The sequence below is a fragment of the Nomascus leucogenys genome, chromosome 6 (genome assembly GCF_006542625.1).
Source record: "Nomascus leucogenys isolate Asia chromosome 6, Asia_NLE_v1, whole genome shotgun sequence".
Lineage (NCBI taxonomy): Eukaryota > Metazoa > Chordata > Mammalia > Primates > Hylobatidae > Nomascus > Nomascus leucogenys.
This window is the reverse complement of record NC_044386.1, coordinates 50,921,759-50,942,332: the sequence shown is the minus strand read 5'-3', so window position 1 is coordinate 50,942,332 and position 20,574 is coordinate 50,921,759. Positions and strand designations below refer to the sequence as shown.

The window sequence follows — 20,574 nt, the reverse complement described above, 5'->3', positions numbered from 1 at the left end:
ACAAATTGGTGCCTTCATATAATTTTGTTGCTTCTAGCAGCATGTTTATATTCATTCTTATATTGATGGTTCCCAGTCTTGACTGGTATTAGAATTCTTTTGGGAAGCTTTTTAAAAATATCTGTGTGGGCAAGGCGAGGTTGGCTCATGCCTGTAATCCCAGCACTTTGGGAGACCTAGGCAGGAGGATCCCTTGAGCCCAAGAGTTTGAGACTAGCCTGGACAACATAGTGAGACACTGTCTTTATTTTTTTTAATATATAAATAAAATAAATAAATAAATACCTGTGTGTATGTCTCATCCGTAGAGATTCTGATTTAATTGTTTAGGAGTGGGATCTGAGCATCAATATTTTTTTAAAGTTCTCTAGGTAACTGATTCTAACATACAGCTGGGATTGAGAACTGTTTTTGGTGCATGTTAAGTACGATCTGACTCCCTGCTTAACGATTTTGCATCTGTTAAAAGATTAATGAGGGAGAAGACAAAAGAAATGGATTAAAGTTATAAATGTAGATAGACATCTATTCTGGAAAACAATTACCCTTTTGTTAGTTTCTGGGAATGGTCCTTAATAAAACAAACAGACATTGGCCTGGTTTGCTAAGTGCCCCTATCACAGCATTAAGCCGTACTTTACTTTGTTACCATTATGTACTTATCTTTCATTTTAAGAGGCAGAAACTTTATTAAGAGTTGTATTTTTTTAGTATTGCCTGTATCACAACACTGCACCTTGTGTATAGTAGCTATCTATTGTTTACCTAATTGAAGCCAGTTTAGACAGTCACTGTTTAGAACTAAGGCTAGTTCAGCTCCTTGGGAGGCTGAAGCAAGAGAATCGCTTGAACCTGGGAGGTGGAGGTTGTGGTGAGCCGAGATTGTGCCACTGCACTCCAGACTGGACAGCAGAGTGAGACATCATCTCAAAAAAAAAAAAAAGAACTAGGGCTAGTTTATTCTTTTCTTTTTTTTTTTTCTCATGGCATTCTAACACTCCCCCAATTAGACAGGGTCTCTCTCTGTTGCTCAGGCTGGAGTGCAGTGGTGTAATCATGGTTCATTGCAAGCTCAACCTCCCAGGCTTAAGGAAGGCCTCAACCTTCCGAGAAGCTGGGACCACAGGCACATGCCACCATGCCCTGCTAATTTTTTTTTTTTTTTTTTTTTTTGTAGTGATGAGGTCTCACTGTGTTGCCCAGCAGTTCACCAAATCCTAGATAACATATAATTTTGGTGTCAATACTTAATTATCTTCCAAAACAATAGGGATTATCAAAGTCAACATTGATGCCTTATTAGTTGATAAACAGATTTAATATCTGTCTGCTCTCATATATAACTGATTTCTAGTTAGTATTTACATCTTAAGATGTTCCTTTAGCATACACTCAACATTTTCCACATCGAATTACCCAGTTTGCTGTAAACCAGTGGTTCTTATTGGGGGGTAATTTTGCCTTCCAGGACACATTCGGCAATGACTGTAGACAGTTTTGGTTGTTACAACTGGAAGGGAAGGATGATAGTAAACTGGCTTCTAGTGGGTAGAGGTTAGGGATGCTGCTAAACATCCTCCAGTGCACTTTGCACAGAGCAGCCTCTCAACAACAAATGTTTATCTGGTCCAAAATGTGAGTGATGGCAAGGTTGAGAAATGCTGCTGTAAACTGATCAGTTTTAAACTGCAGTATTAATTTTTTTGTTAATGACACTACTGCTCTTCATATTTTGCAGGGTACAGTGTGTGTGCCTCTGTGTGTGTGTGTGTGTGTGTGTGTGTGTGTGTAAGCAAGAGAAAATACTGTTTCGATCAACCAGTTACCAAAGCATATTTCTACCATTTTGTGTTCTTTTCTGCAGTCACTTTGTAGTTACTCTTTTCCATAGTATCATTCCCTTGTTCTCCTCCCCTTTCAATCTTACTTACATATACCTAATTTGACCATCTTGAGATACTATTTTTCCCATCAAGAACTGGCTTTTATTGCCTGCTGAATCAAATATAAAGAATTCTAGATGGCTTCAAAAGTCTTCTATAATGTGACTCCATCTCCTACATAATATAATTTAGTTATTCTTGTTAGTCAACATTTTTTTTTCTTTTAGTTAAATTCAGCTGACAGGGAGAAACATTTATTGAAGTGGTGACTATGTGAGGACTACTGGGATAGGTGCCAGGGATCCAAAGACATGTCAACATTTTCCCTCTATCCAATTGATTATTTCTCAATAACTTCTGTAATATTCCTTATTATTATTATTTTTTTCGAGACGGAGTTTCGCTCTTGTTGCCCAGGCTGGAGTGCAGTGGCGCGATCTTGGCTCACTGCAACCTCCGCCTCCTGGGTTCAAGAGATTCTCTTGCCTCAGCCTCCTGAGTAGGTGGAATTACAGGCACCCACCACCACGCCCAGCTAATTTTGTATTTTTAGTAGAGACGAGGTTTCTCCATATTGGTCAGGCTAGTCTTGAACTCCTGACCTCAGGCTGCCTGCCTCAGCCTCCCAAAGTGCTGGGATTACAGGTGTGAGCCACCATGCCCAGCCAGATGTCCTCCTTTCTTACCCGGTTCTTAGCTAAATTCTGTCCTCAAGGCCAGTTTCTCTCTGTCTCATCACATCATCATGAGCACTGCATGTGTATGAGGATTTTAAAGCCTTATAGTAATTGTCTGTTGATCCCATTACTGTATTTAAGGAATGATATAGATCACAAGCATTATAGGATTCACATGAAGAAACAAATTCCAAGAACTGGGACCGTAAAGGATTGAAGAGATGGAACTTAAGTTTGTTTCTTTTTGTAGCTGAGACCTCAGATATGCGCCACTATGCCCAGCTAATTTTTAAATTTTTTGTAAAATTTTTTGTCTTTACTTTGTTGCCCACTTTGTTGGCCACCCACCATCTCTCCCTATCTCTGCCCTTTAGGCAACAACAATACTCAACATAAATATCTGTTCTTGAACTCCTGGGCTCAAGCAGTCCTCCCACCTTGGCCTCCCAGAGTGTCGGGATTACAACTGTGAGGCACCACACCCAGTCAGTGCACTGCTTTTTGCATGGAGAAAGTCTTGCTACTACTGTAAAAAGGTCAGTGTGCTTAATTGATCTACATTCTGTCACAAACTTCTTATTTTATCAAACTGATAACAAACAGTTCCCCAATCAGCACTGGTCATTGGACCATACTTGGAGTTACATTGCTGTAGTGTGAGACTTTCATACTTTTTTTTAAATTGTCACCTATATTAAGAAATACATTTTACATTTTCATCCAGTGTTATATACACATGTACATAACTGAAACAATTTTATGAAACAGTACCTAACCTTACTATGTGTGACATAGTCTGATGTTTGCTATTTTTTTAATGCTGATCATGACCTTCTAATGGATTTTAAAAACACTGCCCTCAAGCATTTAGTGCTAGAAACATAGTAGTTGCTCAGAAAATACCATACATTTTAGCAGTGATTAAATCTTGAAAGGGTTGAGCCTTAATACTTGAGGATTACTTTAAAATGTTATTTCATCGGCTGGGCGCGATGGCTCACGCCTGTAATCCCAGCACTTTGGGAGGCCGAGGCGGGCAGATCACCTGAGGTCAGGAGTTCGAGACCAGCCTGGCCAACATGGAGAAACCTGGTCTCTACTAAAATACAAAAATTAGCGGGGCATGGTGGCGGGGCGCCTGTAATCTCTGTTACTCGGGAGGCTGAGGCTGCTTGAATCTGGGAGGTGGAGGTTGCAGTGAGCCAAGTTCATGCCACTGCACTCCAGCTTGGGTGACAGAGTGAGACTCCGTCTCCAAAAAAAAAAAAAAAAAAAAAAAAAGTTATTTAATCAATACTTAGTTTTGTGGCACCTTACATAGAATGAGTGTAGAGTGGATTATGAGATTTAAGACAGTGAGAAGATACTTATGTTGAGTATTGTTGCTGCCTAAGGGCAGAAATAGGGAGAGATGGTGGGTGACCAACAAAGACAACTTTTGCTTTCCTTTCAATATTGCCAAAGACCTTAGGAGTGGCTGGTGTGAAGCCCTGCTTAAAATCAGGACCAGTTTGAATGACTACAAACCTCAACTTTCACTTTTTACCTTTTAGTCTTCACTTTGTGGTTCCAGTCATCTAATCCCTGCTCTTTCTCTTAGAAAGGAGCAGAAGGATGTCAGAGAAAGAACATTTTCTCCTTTTTTTTTTTTGAGATGGAGTCTCACTCTGTTGCCCAGGCTGCAATGCACTGGCGCAATCTCAGCTCACTGCAAGCTCCGCCTCCCAGATTCGCGCCATTCTCCTACCTCAGCCTCCCGAGTAGCTGGGACTACAGGTGCCCGCCACTGCGCCCAGCTAATTTTTTATATTTTTAGTAGAGACAGGGTTTCACTGTGTTAGCCAGGGTGGTCTCGATCTCCTGACCTCGTGATCCGCCCACCTCGGCCTCCCAAAGTGCTGGGATTACAGGCGTGAGCCACCGCACCTGGCCACATTTTCTCTGTTAACTCATTTTCATCACTTTTGGGTTTCACTTTTGGAGCGCTGCTGTTTGACTAAGGCTGAAGTTCTTTATCTTTGTCAGGTTTACACATCTTAAGAATTTTTATTTTTTATTGTTAGAAGCATGTTAATTTTTCTTACATATACTTAGTTTTTTTTTTTTCACTTGCAATCCTTTTTGAAGCATAAGGTTTTTGTTTTGTTTTGTTTTGTTTCGTTTTAAAAGACAGAGTCTTGCTGTGTCACCCAGACTCCACTCACTGCAACCTTCACCTCCCGGGTTCAAGCGATTTTTCTGCCTCAGCCTCCTGAATAGCTGGGATTACAGATGTGTGCCACCACGTCTGGCTAATTTTTGTATTTTTAGTAGAGATAGGGTTTCACCATGTTGGCCAGGCTGATCTCAAACTCCCAACCTCAAGCGATCCACCTACCTCGGCCTCCCAAAGTGCTAGGATTACAGGCGTGAGCCACCGCACCTGGCCACATTTTCTCTGTTAACTCATTTTCATCACTTTTGGGTTTCACTTTTGGAGCACTGCTGTTTGACTAAGGCTGAAGTTCTTTATCTTTGTCAGGTTTACACATCTTAAGAATTTTTATTTTTTGTTGTTAGAAGCGTGTTAATTTTTCTTACATATACTTAGTTGTTTTTTTTTTCACTTGCAATCCTTTTTGAAGCATAAGTTTTGTTTTGTTTTGTTTTGTTTTAAAAGACAGAGCCTTGCTCTGTCGCCCAGGTTGGAGTGTAGTGATGCAATCTCCACTCACTGCAACCTCCACCTCCCAGGTTCAAGCGATTTTTCTGCCTCAGCCTCCTGAATGGCTGGAATTACAGGCATGTGCTACCATGCCCAGCTAATTTTTGTGTTTTTAATAGAGATGAGGTTTCACCACATTGGCCAGGCTGGTCTCAAACTCCCGACCTCAAGCAATCCACCTGCCTTGGCCTCCCAGAGTGCTAGGATTACAGGTGTGAGCCACTGCACCCGGCCACATAAGATAATTTTAATGTGTTTTATGTTATGGTTTGTCCTAGATCTAAACAAATACATTCTGCAAATTATTTGACTTCTGTAGTTAATGAACACTTCTGTATAAGTATCAGTGGGTTTGTTGTTGCTGCTGCTCTTATTTTTTTTAAGTGATTGCAGCCAAAATAATGAAATTGAGTTCATTCAGTCATTCTAGTCTTAATATATTTTATGTCAGTCTATTTTCAGATTTCTTTAATGGCAAAATGCAGCAGAATGACTTATCAAAAATGTAACATGTTAAATTCACATAGATTTAGGTTGGATACACAGTCAGCCTTCTGTATCTGTGAATTCAACCAATGGCTGATTGGAAATATTTTTTAAAAATAATTGCATCTGTGCTGAACCATGTACAGAGTTTTTTCTTGTCATTATTCCCTAACCAATACAATATAACAACTGTTTATATAACATTTACATTGTATTAGGTATTGTAAGTAATCCTGAGATTATTTAAAGTAGGGTTATATGCAAATCTTACACCATTTTATATCAGGGATTTGAGCATCTGCAGATTTTTGGTACTTGTGGGAAAAGTCCTGGAACTGCTCTCCTACAGATACTGAGGAATTACTATATATGTTTTGCTTTCTCACTTGATGAGCGGAAAATACTCTTTACCTTCTGTTTGACTTCTGCAGAAATGTGTGTGATTGTAGAGGCTCAAATAGCAATTAAAACAATACTGAAAGTATTTTTAACACTAGGCATCATTAAGTGACGGTATAACTTACATGATTTTGTTAATAAAAATAGAAACAACTATGGGTTTTTAGTGGACTTTAGACATTGTCAGAGAAGATTGTTACTTATTTGAACTGTTTCCAAAAATCAAATGGGGACAGAAAAGGAAGCTTTTAAAAAGTACAGTCTTTCTCCTAGAAACCCTTCCTAAAATCTTTGGTGACATCGTAATCTTATCCCTGTACTTTCCCTCCTTGTGTCTAATCATTTGCCAAGTCCTGTCATTCTACCTTTGCAGTGTCTCTTATTATATCTGCTTCCTCTATTCCATCTCTACTGCCCTGGTTCTGACCTTCGTCATCTTTCCCTAGGATCATTATAATAGATAACTAGTGTTTTCCCTATCTAGTTTGTCACTTACCGCCTAACTTTATACTCTTCTTAGTTTCACTCACTTACCTCCCTACTTCAGAACCCTGCTACCTTTAGAAAACAAAGTAAATGCTTTAGTAACATTCAAGGCCTTCCCCGTTACCTGTTCCAAGTCTATTTTTTTTGCCACTGCCTTGTAGATCTTTGTTCATTCTATGTAGTGGCTAATTCCTAAAGATGTTCTTTACTTTCTTTTCTTCATCCTGCTTTTCATCTCTTTGAAAAACTTTCCCCCACCAAGACTCAAATCAAATATTGTCTCTTTGATGATGACTTCCAAGATCCTTCTAGTCATACCTAATCTTCTCTCTTAATTTTTCTCATACTGTAATATTTGTAACTCTATAGTTTGATATCATACTATGTTGTATTACTACTGCTTACAACTTTCTCTTCCACGTTAGTTTTTTAAACTTTGTTGGTTTTTTTGTTTTGTTTTTGAGACAGAGTCTCATTTTGTTGCCCAGGCTGGAGTGCAGTGGCATGATCTCAGCTCACTGCAACCTCCCCTCCCGGGTTCAAGTGAGTCTCCTGCTTCAGCCTTCTGAGTAGCTGGGATTACAGGTGCCTGACATCATGCCCAGCTAATTTTTTTTTTGTTTGTATTTTGTTTTTTGAGACAGAGTCTTGTTCTGTCACCCAGGCTGGAGTGCAGGGTGTGATCTCAGCTCACTGCAACCTCCACCCACTGGGTTCAAGTGATTCTCCTGCCTTAGCCTCCCAAATAGCTGGGATTACAGGCATGCACTATCATGCCTGGGTAATTTTTGTATTTTTAGTAGAGATAGGGTTTCATCATGTTGGCCAGGCTGGACTTGAACTCATGACCTCAAGTGATCTGTCTGCTTTGGCCTCCCAAAGTGCTGGGATTACAGGTGTGAGCCACCGTGCCCAGCCCCATTGTTCCAAGTCTTTTTTTTTTTAATCAATATGTTTTTTTAAATGTATATTTTTTGTTAGTTGCTTGTTTAACCCATAACTTCCTAACTTTTACATCTCTCTGGATACTCTCTTCATATTTATGTATGTTGCATTGCTTTACTCACGTTTGCGTTGTTTTGCTCATATTATTTCTTTCCTTAAAACTTTAAGTACATTACATATATTCTTTTATATGTTATAAAGTATGACACTAAAATGATCACCTGTGCACATACTACCCAATTTGAGAAATAGAACCTTGCTATACCCCTGAAGCTCCTTATATGTGTCTCCCTGATTACAACTCTCCCTCTCCCAAGAAATATAATGTTGTGTTTAACATTTTCTTTCTTTATAGTTTTACCTCATTTATATCATTAAGCAATATATTGTTCAGTTTGATTTTTAAACTTTATATAGAGTATCATATTACACATATTCTTGGTTTTTCATTCAACATTGCGGGGGATGGGCAGAAGATGATGAGGTGAGAAGGCGGGCAGGGTATGTTTTCTGGTTAAACTATTTATTCTTGGAGAATCAGAGACCATATCTTATATACCCCTTTAATACCTCTCTTTAAAACGAGGCCTACTGTTGCAAGCTAAGTCTCCTGATGATTTACACTGACATTGAAACAATGCTGTGGTCTCTATAAGTGTGAGGAAACCCAGGGGAACCCTTTCATACTCTTTCCTCAATGGATGTTTTTAGCAGGTTTGATGAATTGTTGATGAATTAGATACCTCGCTAGAAGGACATATTTGATATCAGTTGATCCATTTGGGAGTGATAGTGTGGTCCAGAGACCTTTTCTCCCCTATCACTACAGCTTTAGACACAGGACCCAGGGGGGATGATAAAGTGTAGAAAATGTTTGTATATTAGATCGTCGTTTCTAAATGCATAGATCTGAAAGTACAAATTAAAGTGTTTGGTTCAACATGTGTTTATAGGTACCTGGAGCAAGTATAGATAGAAAAAAAGTGAAAAGATAAAAATGCAATACTCAGAGAACAAAATGGTTTGGTAACTAAGACAGTGGACTAATGTGCACAGGGTTGGAAGGGATGAGTACCAATAAATCACAAAGTATTAATATTTAATATAAAATGTTACTAGAATTAAAGCAAATTGGGGTGCTTTTGGAATTTTCGTAGGTGAGCAGAGGCCTTCCCATCCCCTGCTCCAAGTTGTACTTTACTTAGCTTTTTAGGATTAGATGTTCATTGATGTCCATTTGTTTAATGATAGTGAACTGGTAGAATGAAGATTATTAAGAGATTGGAAAGAAGTAGCCAGACGTGGTGGCTTACACCTGTAATCCCAGCACCTTGGAAGGCCAAGGCGGGTGGACCACTTAAGGCCGGGAGTTTGAGACCAGCCTGGCCAATATGACGAAACCCCATATCTACTGAAAACACAAAAACTAGCTGGGGGCATGGTGGCGAACGCCTGGAATTCCAGCTACTCGGAGGCTTAGGTAGGAGGATTGCTTGAGCTCGGGAGGTGGAGGTTACAGTAAGCCGAGATTGTGCCATTGCACTACAGCCAGGGTGACAGAGTGAGACCCTATCTCAAATAAATAAATAAGAGGAAGAAATCACTTAAAAAAATAAATGGATATCATCAATGAGAAAAGAGAAATATTTCTAGATAAAAATTCCATCTACTTATGATCTAAACATTAATGCTATTTTAACAAAAGAAACATGTAAAAGCGTTGATTATTCTTACTGCTAGTTCCTTTGACAGGTAAGATTCCCAACTCTTAAGGCAAAATGATACAAAAAGTAATTTATTTGGTTAATGAAAATTTGAAAAGAATTATTACATTCTTCACTCATAGTCTGCATATCTTAAACTCCTGAAACAGATATTCTAAACAATTTAAAATTAACCCTGTTAGCAAAGGATATGGTTTAGGAATTTTATTTTTTTAAACTGCTTGCTTGTTTTATTGTGAATGAGGAAAATTAGTATAATTATTTGTATTTGTTTCAGGAAAGAACTACTTTTAAGGAAATATAGCATCCATTGTGAAAGTGGAAAAGTAAAGATAATTCATCATGCCTGCTGTGGCTTCAGTTCCTAAAGAACTCTACCTCAGTTCTTCACTAAAAGACCTCAATAAGAAGACAGAAGTTAAACCAGAGAAAATAAGCACTAAGAGGTATGATGTATCCTTTGCTAGTTTGATTGAATCAAATATTAATTTTTAGTTCATTTCCATATTAAAGTTAGATGAATGTTAATTTAAAGTTTATTTGAAAAATAACACCATCACACGAATAAAATAAGACCTCCTTAGAGAAAGTCTTAATGTAATTGTAGCACAATACATATATATTCTGCTCATATGCATATTATCTACTCTCCAGACAGATCATACAGATGTGATCTCTAGGTCATAAAGTTTAAGAGGCAAAGATTATGAGGCTTCTAAAAAAAAATTCAGCCAGAAGTCATTGTCTTACGATACAAAAATAATTCCTTTTTGGCCGGGTGCGGTGGCTTACGCTTGTAATCCCAGCACTTTGGGAGGCCAAGGTGGGCGGATCACCTGAGGTCAGTAGTTTGAGACCATCCTGGCTAACATGGTGAAACCCCATTTCTACTAAAAATACAAAAAATTAGCCGGGCGTGGTGGTGCACATCTGTAATCCCAGCTACTCGGGAGGCTGAAGCAAGAGAATTGCTTGAATCCGGGAGGCGGAGGTTTCGGTGAGCCGAGATTGTGCCATTTAACTCCAGGTTGGGCAATAAGAGCGAAACTCTGTCTCAATAATAATAATAATAATTTTTTTTTTTTTACTTTGGGAGGCCAAGGTGGCGGATCACCTGAGGTCAGGAGTTCGATACCAGCCTGGGCAACATGGTGAAACCCCATCTCTACTAAAAATACAAAAATTTACTGGGCATGGTGGCATAGGCCTGTAATCCCAGCTAATGGGAGGCTGAGGGATCCCTGAGCCCAGGAAGTGGAGGTTGCAGTGAGTGGAGATTGCGCCATTGCACTCCAGCCTGGGTGACAGAGTGAGACTCTGCCTCAAAATAAAATAAAAATAAAAAGATCTTTTGAAGGGCAGAAAGTAAGAGAGGGATTGGGCTATTTATCTTGCTAAGTTGGTAAGTTGATGGGGTGACAGAAAACAACTCTCCCTGTTGAATGATTTTCAAACGGGAAACACTGGGAAAGATAAAGCCACCTTTAGATAGGACAAGGTCAGGCCTAAGACAGTTTATTCCTTTCTAGCAATGTCTGGTTTACCTCTAGCACTACCCTTATCCCAGAGGAAGTGGTGTATGTAAGTTGGTTGTATACAAACTTGCATCTAACTTTGTATCAGTTCTGAAGTAGTGGAACCTAAATAATGAAATTTGCTTTATCAAGATCAGTGGTCCCCAGCCTTTTTGGCACCAGGGACTGGTTTTGTGGAAGACAGTTTTTCAATGGACCAGGGTTAGGGAGGATAGTTTTGGGATGAGTCAAGTGCACTACATTTATTGTGCACTTTATTTCTATTACTATTACACTGTAATGTATAATGAAATAATTATATAACTCACCATAATATAGAACCAGTGGTATCCCTGAGCTTGCTTTCCTGCAACTGGACCATCACATCTGGGGGTGATGGTCGACAGTGACAGATCATCAGGCCTTAGATTCTCATAAAGAATGCACAACCTTGGCTAGGCGCAGTGGCTCATGCCCGTAATCCCAGCACTTTTGGAGGCTGAGATGGGAGGATCACTTGAGGTCAGGAATTCAAGATCAGCCTGACTAACATGGTGAAACCTTGTCTCTACTAAAACTACAAAAATTAGCCCGGCATGGTGGTACACCCCTGTAATCCCAGCTACTTGGGAGGCTGAGGCAGGAGAATCACTTGAATCCAGGAGGCAGAGGTTGCAGTGAGCCAAGATGGCTCCATTGCACTCCAGCCTGGGCAACAAGAGCTAGACCCCGTCTCAAAAAAAAAAAAAAAGGAGTGCACAACCTAGATCCCTCACATGTGCAGTTCACAATAGGGTTCGTGTTCCTATGGGAATCTAATGCCACCATGATCTGACAGGAGGCGGAGCTCAGGTGGTAATGCGAGCAATGGGGAGTGACTGTAAATACAGATGACACTTTGCTGGCTAACCCACCACTCATCTTCTGCTTGCGTCCTGGTTCATAACAGGCCGTGAACCAGTACCAATCTGTGGCCCTGGGGTTGGGGATCCCTGATAAAGATTATCTGTGGACTTTGTATATGACCTGTACTTTTTTCCCAGATGTCAATTGCTTTAATTATTATTTTTTCTCTAATTTTAAGTTATGTGCACAGTGCCCTGAAGATCTTTAAGACAGCAGAAGAATGCAGATTAGATCGTGATGAGGAAAGGGCCTATGTACTATATATGAAATACGTGACTGTTTATAATCTTATCAAAAAAAGACCTGATTTCAAGCAACAGCAGGTACCTTTTATTTTTGCATTGTTATTTCCTGAGTTATTTTGCATAATGGAGCTATTGATTTTTTTCTAAAAATTTTAAGTAATAACGAAATGTAGCTCAGATTGTATGCAGCATGATCTCTCATGTAGATAGAAAAAGGAAACTAAAGATACAATGTTATTATTTACAAATGTGTGTAATGTGTGAACTGGTACACATTCTTGGATTTGCCATGGATTACTACAAGTTTATAGCAACATACAGATTCATAATTTTTTTCTGAGGTAATTAATAATTGCAAGGTCAAGTAGAAGGATTGAATTTGCTCATTAAGTAAGAAAATATGACTTTTTTTTATAGTACTTTTATTGTACTTTCTTAAGCTTCAAGGTTTAGTCTCTTGTTTTTATGTGACAGCTTTTTATATGACTGACATTGTACCCATATTAAAAATCTCAGTTTGCAAAATTGATACTAATTACTCCCTAAATCTTTTTTTTTTTTTTTTTTTTTTTTTTTTGAGATGGAGTTTCACTCTTGTTGTCCAGGCTGGAGTGCAATGGCGTGATGTCGGCTCACTGCAACCTCTGTCTCCTGGGTTCAAGCGATTCTTCTGCCTCAGCCTCCCGAGTAACTGGGATTACAGGCATGTGCCACCACGCCTGGCTAATTTTGTATTTTTGGTAGAGATGGGGTTTTTCCACGCTGGTCAGGCTGGTCTTGAACTCCCAACCTCAGTTGATCCGCCTGCCTCGGCCTCCCAAAGTGCTGGGATTAGAGGCATGAGCCTCTGCGTCCAGCCCACTCCCCAAATCTTTAAACTTCTTTTTGCTTTTAATCCTTTGAACGGGTGCTTGTCGTCCATTTGACTGAAGCCATGGATAGGGAGGGCAGAGGCAATATAAATGAATAGAAAAAACTGATGACTAGGATACGTGTTGATAGAGTAGATGTATTTCAATTGTATTAGAAACTAGCAAAAGAATGCTGGGCGCAGTGGTTCACACCTGTAATCCCAGCACTTTGGGAGGCCAAGGTGGGTGGATCACCTGAGGTCAGGAGTTCAAGACCAGCCTGGCCAACATGGTGAAACCCCATCTCTACTAAAAGTAAAAAAAACTAGCTGGGCATAGTGGCGGGCGCCTGTAATCCAAGCTACTTGGGAGGCTGAGACCGGAGAACCACTTGAATCTGGGAGGCAGAGGTTGCAGTGAGCCGAGATCGCACCACTGCACTCCAGCTCCAGCCCAGGTGGGCGATAGAGACTCCATCTCAAAAAACAAACAAAAACGAACTAGCAAAAGAAGAATGTGAAGAATGTAGAGGCTCATTAAACAAATGTGAAGAATGTTGTGTTGCTGGGTTTACCTTTACTTAGAAACAATCTATTACCTGTCAGTAGTAACAAAGTACTGCCTATAGAATTTTCACCTGGTAGAGAAGCTACCCTCAATTAATAAAGAGATTTTATTTTGTTCTCTGGTGGTAGAATTGGCTTCTATTATTTAAATTGACTTATTGAAATAACAAAATTTCTTTTGTTCTTTGGTGATCTTTTTAAATTTTTTTTATTTATTTACTTTGAGATGGAGTCTCGCCCTGTCACCCAGGCTGGAGTGCAGTGGCGCGATCTTAGCTCACTGCAACCTCCACTTCTCGGGTTCAAGCGATTCTCCTGCCTCAGCCTCCTGAGTAGGTGGGATTACAGGCTCTTGCCACCATGCCTAGCTAATTTTTTTGTATCTAGTAGAGACAGAATTTCACCATGTTGTCCTGGCTGGTCTCGAACTCCTGACCTTGTGATCCGCCCCTCTTATTCTCCCAAAGTCCTGGGATTACAGGCGTGATCCTGTGAGCCACTGTGCCCAGCCACTTATTTTTATTTTTATAGAAGTGTGACTTTTGGTTGTTGAGGAATGACTTTAATATTTTACTTAATGGTGATAAATCATTGCTGGTATTTCTTCTCATTAGCAAAGTTATTTGAATAAGTTACTAGGTTTTTTTTGTTTTTTGTTTTTTTTAAGACGAAGTCTCGCTCTGTCGCTCAGGCTGGAGTGCAGTGGCTCAATCTCGGCTCACTGCAACCTCTGTCTCCCAGGTTCAAGCGGTTCTCCTGCCTCAGCCTCCCGAGTAGCTAGGACTGCAGGTGTGCCCCACCACGCCCAGCTAATTTTTGTATTTTTAGTAGAAATGGGGTTTCACCATATTGGCCAGGCTGGTGTCGAACTCTTGACCTCGTGATCTGCCTGCCTCTGCCTTCCAAAGTGCTGGGATTCCAGGCTTGAGCCATCATGCCTGGCCAATTACTAGGTTTTTAGATCTGTCTTTGTAAAGGGGGCCCCTTGCATTTGGAGGTTCATTCATCTGTCCACAATAGTTGAATTAGTCCTGCCCTGGGAAAAATATTGTTTAATATTTTTGGGCATACTTATCTGCAGATAAGAGACAGAGGCCTTCCTAAATTCAAACAAGTTTTTGCACACTCTGTGAAATATGTTAAAGTGCAGTTGCTTAAAACGCAGTGTGAGTGGTGCTCACTAAAGTAAATATTTTTGAAAGTCTTAAAATTTGGATAACTTTGGTAGTTTTGTTGTTTGCTGTTTTGTTTGTGTGGTAGGTTTTTTTTGGGGGGCGGGTGACAGTCTTGTTCTGTCGCCCAGGCTGGAGCGCAAAGGCATGACCTTGGCTCACTGCAACCTCTGCCTCCCGAGTTCAAGTGATTCTCCTGCCTCAGCCTCCCGAGTAGTTGGGATTACAGGCACCCGCCACCACGCCAGGCCTAATTTTTGTATTTTTAGTAGAGACGGGGTTTCACCGTGTTGGTCAGGCTGGTCTCGATCTCCTGACCCTCGGTGATCTACCTGCCGTGGACACCCAAAGTGCTGGGATTACAGGCATGACCCACCATGCCCAACCAGTTTTGTTTTTTTTTAAATGGTCTTGTTTACTTTTTGCTTTATTTTGGAAGTTAGTAGTTATTTTTTTTTCTATGACAAGATTGGGAATATTTTTGTAGCTACCTTTTTTTTTTCTATTCTTGAGAAGGTAGTGAGTACATTTAAATAGATGAGATTTTTCCATTTCCAGAGTCTCTATTGCCTTTCCAAAGGGAGTATCTAGGCAGAGAAGTTCAGGTTGAGAAGCTCCCTGCAAAGGCTCAGGTAACTTGGGCCATTATTTCATATGGTTCAGTAGTTCAGTTCCTGTTTTTCAGTAAAAGGATCATTTTCATTTGCTCTGTCCAGAGCATCTCATCTGCTTCTGTCTTAGAACTGTTTTTTGTTTGTTCTGAGACAGAATCTCACTTCCGTCACCCAGGTTGGAGTGCAGTGGGCACAGTCATGGCTCACTGCAGCCTCGACTTCCTGGGCTCAGCTGATTCTCCCACCTCAGCCTCCAGAGTAGCTGGGAGTACAGACACGCACCACCACACCTGGCTAATTTTTTAATTTTTAGTAGAAACAAGGTCTTACCCTGTTGCCCAGGTTAGTCTCGAACTCCTGGGCTCAAGTGGTCTGCCTGCCTCGGCCTCCCAAAGTGCTGAGATTATAGGTGTGAGCCACCTTGCCCAGTTGCAGAACTAACTGTTTTCTGTTTTTTGTTATATTTTTCTGTAGCCCAGCCTCTCTAGTGTACTTCAGCTATGTGAGGTGCTAAATTTACTAATAAGATATTTTCTGTTTTTTACCCTTTAGATGAGTTAGGGACTGAATATATGTCATTGAACTTCCTTAGAAACTTGTATTTTCACTCTTATTTTATACTAGAAAATGTTTGAGATTTAGGCTGGGCACAGTGGCTCACCCCTGTAATCCCAGCACTTTGGGAGGCTGAGGCAGGTGGATCACTTGTGGTCAGGAGTTTGAGACCAGCCTGGCCAACATGGTGAAACCCCATCTCTACTAAAAATACAAAAATTAGCAGGGCGTGGTGGTATGCATCTGTAGTTCCAGCTACTCCGGAGGCTGAGGCAGGGGAATCGCTTGAACCTGGGAGGCGGAGGTTGCAGTGAGCCGAGATTGCACCACTGCACTCCAGCCTGGGCGACAGAACAAGAGTCCGTCTCAAAAAAAAAAAAAAACAAAACAAGCCCGGGCACAGTGGCTCACGCCTGTAATCCCAGCACTTTGGGAGGCAGAGGCAGGTGGATCACAAGGGGTCGGGAATTCAAGACCAGCCTGGCCAACATGGTGAAACCCCATCTCCACTAAAAATACGTAAAAAAAATTAGCCAGGTGGTGGCAGGCGCCTGTAATCCCAGCTACTTGGAAGGCAGAGGCAGGAGAATTGCTTGAACCTGGGAGGTGGAGGTTGCAGTGAGCTCAGATTGCACCACTGCACTCCAGCCTGGGCAACAGAGCAAGACTCCGTCTCAAAAAAAAAAAAAAAATTGAGATTTAGATAAAACATTCATTTAGCAAGCTCTCTCAATAGTAGGGAAGGACACTACATTTTATTATCAAAAAGTCAGCATATGAATAATTTTTTCAGGGTTATCTGAAAAAGCGGGGAAAGAAAATGCATTGAAAATATTAGTGTAGCAAATTCTAGATAGAATTGTATTTTAAAATTTTTATGGTATTCTTGATAATTCTTAATATTCATTGGTAAATCTATTTTTGTTTAGGAAATCATGAAAGTTGTTTGAATTCATATGTTCAGGAGTCAGGAAAGTTCTGGTAAACCTGAGAAGCAAACATTTTTAGTTATGTAATAATTGGATGTTATCTTTTTCTTCTGCCAATTATCATACTATTGAAATTTTGAAAGTACTTATATTTACTTTAACTGTGCTCCTTTAAGAGCACAGAGATAAATAATTGACAGGAAATCTCACTAATATTAGGGGAATGTCTGGTAATGTGTAACAGACATGCCCAAACATAAACAATTTTTTTATGTTTAAATAGGTTTAAGCTGGGCTTACAGCCTGGCTTTTTAGTGAGTTCACGTGTAAAAATGAATAAAACAAGTCAGCTTTTGTGGTTTTACTTTGTATTTTGTATTCAGAATGATTGCATTATGATTTCTGTTAAATAGTTCTGTTAATGTAATGATTACATTGTATTTTCTGTTGAGAGAATTGCATCAGTAGTCAGGACTTGGTGTGCTAACTGAAATTATTGTAATGTTCAATTGATATGATATTGAACAAACTGTACACTTTTATTGGAATTACATAGTGAAGGGTCCTTCTAGTATATTTAGGCTTTAGAAGAATCAGCCAAACAAAGCATGATCTACTTTTAGACTAAATAGACATATGATAACTGTTATCAACAGACTTTTTTTGAGACAGGGTCTCACTGTGTTGCTCAGGCTGAAGTACCGTGGCACTGTCATGCCTCCCTAAAGCCTTGACCTCCTGGGTACAAGCTATCCACCTGCTTTGGCCTCCCAAAGTGCTGGGATTACAAGCGTGAGCCACCCGGCCTGGCCATCAACAGATTTTTCTTCTTAAAAATAAGTCTTATGTTAACTGGGACACAAAAATTAAATCTTTTGCTATATCACTCATACTCTGTTCTTGTGGTTTTTTTTCTTTTGAAAATTTCTTTTGAAATTTTCTTTTGAAATTAAAAAGTGTTTAGAATGATAGATTGTTGAGCACTGGTATATTGAATTAGAGCTCAGGTCCAGTTTTTCTAAGTTGTTTATAATAATATTTGTACATGTCTGGCAGTTTTCTTTAGAAAAATTTAATTCTTCATATGCTCCAGGTTGTATTATGCTACTGGACGCTGGTCTTATGGGAATGAATTATTTACTGTTAGTTTTTGTTGTTGTTTTCAAACGGAGTCTTGCTCTGTTGCCCAGACTGGAGTTCAGTGGCACTATCTCTGCTCACTGCAACCTCCACTTATTGGGTTCAAGCAATTCTCCTGCCTCAGCCTTCCAAGTTGCTGGGACTACAGGCATGTGCCTCCACGCCTGGCTAATTTTCATATTTTTAGTGGAAACAGGGGTTTGCCATGTTGGCCAGGCTGGTCTTGAACTCCTGACCTCAGGTGATCCACCCACCTCCGCCTCCCAATGTGCTGGGATTACATGTGTGAGCCCCTGTACCCAGCCTACTGCTAGTTTTTTTTTCCTATTTCCCCCTGAGACTGAGTTTGACTCTTGTTGCCCAGGGTGGAGTACAATGGCACGATCTCGGCTCACTGCAACTTCTGCCTCCTGGGTTCAGTCGATTGTCCTGCCTCAGCCTCCCGAGCAGCTGGGATTACAGGCGCACGCCACCATGCCTGGCTAATTTTTGCATTTTTATGCTTTTTTTTTTTTGGTCTTTTTTTTTCTTCCTTTCTGTGGGGAACGGGGTCTTGCTATATGCCCAGGTAGGTCTCGAACTCCTGAGCTCAAGCTATCCTCCCGCTTGTGCCTCCCTGAGAGCTGGGATTACAGGCGTGAGCCACCGCACCCGGCCTAATTTTTGCATTTTTAGTAGAAACGGGGTTTCACCATGTTGCTCAGGCTGGTGTCAAACTCCTGACATCAGATGATCCACCCGCCCCGGCCTCCCAAAGTGCTGGGATTACAGATGTGAGCCACCGCACACGGCCTACTGTTAGTTTTGATCTGCCTAGTTACAGAAGTTATGTTTGTTTATTTGTATCATAAGTAATCTAGAAGTTATATATATTTATATGGGCTGTTAAATATGTTTATATGGCTCCACCATTGCAGCTCTTCCTGAGAGCCAAAGATGGGTACTTCTGAGCTACAACTCTTCTTTTTACAAATTATGATTATTATAATTTGTAATGAACTGTGCTAGTAGGCTCTATTTGCAAAGTCATATTGACATGTTGTGGCAAATTGGATCCAGTAATCATTTAACTGACTTAACTAGCTACTGCAGCATCATACCAACCTTGATTTGAAAATATCTGATTGTAGTATCTAATGATTGACCTCTTGAGTAGTGATTTAAAAAACAACAACGACTTCATTGTACTTGTTAGTAAATTATATGCCAAACCTTTTACCTTTTGCATTTTTTGAAGGTGGATTATACTTTTTTTTTTTTTTTTTTTTTGACAGAGTTTCATTCTGTCGCCCAGGCTGGAGTGCAGTGGTGCAGTCTCGGCTCACTGCAACCTCCGCCTCCTGGGTTCAAGTGATTCTCCTGCGTCAGCTTCCCGAGTAACTGGGATTACAGGCACATACCACCACACACAAATGGTTTTTCTATTTTTGGTAGGCATGGGGTTTCACCATGTTGGCCAGGCTGGTCTTGAACTCGTGTCCTCAAGTGATGTGCCTGCCTTGGCCTCCCAAAGTTCTGAGATTACAGGTTTGAGCCACTGCGCATGGCCTAGATTATACTATTAATTATTTATTTTCTATCATTTGGTTTTTAGTTGCTTAGAGTTTCCTAATGTGTAAAACTTGTTTTATGTATCAAAAGTGTTTTGACTCCAGTTGGGATGTGAGTAGCTATTGTAAAGTACAGGTGGAAGCAAAAATATCTGTTTAGAACAAGTAAACAAAACACATTCCATGTTGTGTCCATACACAGTTTGCTTTATTGTGAGACTGGAGAAAAAAACTAGGTACGTATTTTTAATAAGAAAATATACTTTATTCTTGAAAGCTTTGCTCTTTGGCGCTTACTCATAAATAACAATGTTATTTATACTTTTTAATGGAGACTTACAAATAAGTCAAATTTATGAACTAGTGGATCTTTTTAACTTACTGATGGTATGAAGACATACTTTTGAGACATTTGGAGAATAAATTATACATTTATGTAAGTTAAAAGTTTTTAAAAATCTTCCATTTTAATAAAACAAACTTCCCTTTATATAAGCACCATGATTTTAATGATTTTAGCACTAGTGTCACATGCGGTGCCCAGTACTAACAATATGGGATGGTTTTCCTATAATTTTAGGAATATTTCCATTCAATACTTGGACCTGGAAACATCAAAAAAGCTGTTGAAGAAGCTGAAAGACTCTCTGAAAGCCTTAAACTAAGGTACAGATATTATGAAATATTTAAAATAATGTAAATTAGAAGATAATAATATTTAAGATTTACCTATTTATATCTGACGATTCATATAATATTCCAATTTTTTTTTGAGACAAAGTCTTGCGCTGTCGCCCAGGCTGGAGTGCAGTGGCGCAATCTCGGCTCACTGCAAGCTCCGCTTTCCGGGTTCATGCCATTCTCCTGCCTCAACCTCCCAAGTAGCTGGGACTACAGGCACCCGCCACCACACCCGGCTAATTTTTTGTATTTTTAGTAGAGATGGGGTTTCACCGTGTTAGCCAGGATGGTCTCGATCTCCTGACGTTGTGATCCGCCTGCCTCGGCCTCCCAAAGTGCTGGGATTACAGGTGTGGGCCACCGTGCCTGGCCCCAATATTTCTAAGTTATAATATTTGTAAGTTTCTGGCATTATTCTTTAGAAAAATTTGATTCTTCATATGTTCTTTGGTGGATTCTGCTCCTGGATATATGCGTATAGGAATGAAGTATTTACTGTTACTTTTGATCTGCTTAGTTACAGAAGTTATTTAAATTTAGAAAAAAA

General features: G+C 40.0%; 1 protein-coding gene across 3 annotated transcripts in view; it reads left to right on the top strand.

The window, feature by feature from the left end:
* USP8 (ubiquitin specific peptidase 8) overlaps window positions 1-20,574 on the top strand; it is a 75,716-nt gene that overhangs the window by 5,076 nt on the left and 50,066 nt on the right. For 2 of the 3 annotated variants that reach the window (XM_030814104.1, XM_003266915.4), the window contains exons 2-4: window positions 9,582-9,750; window positions 11,903-12,047; window positions 19,927-20,012. In XM_030814104.1, coding sequence (XP_030669964.1) covers window positions 9,647-9,750; window positions 11,903-12,047; window positions 19,927-20,012 — 335 coding nt within the window. In that variant the 5' untranslated portion in view covers window positions 9,582-9,646. Of the gene's footprint in view, window positions 1-2,934; window positions 3,097-9,581; window positions 9,751-11,902; window positions 12,048-19,926; window positions 20,013-20,574 lie in introns of all 3 variants that reach the window. The other variant, XM_030814103.1, reaches the window with a different exon arrangement.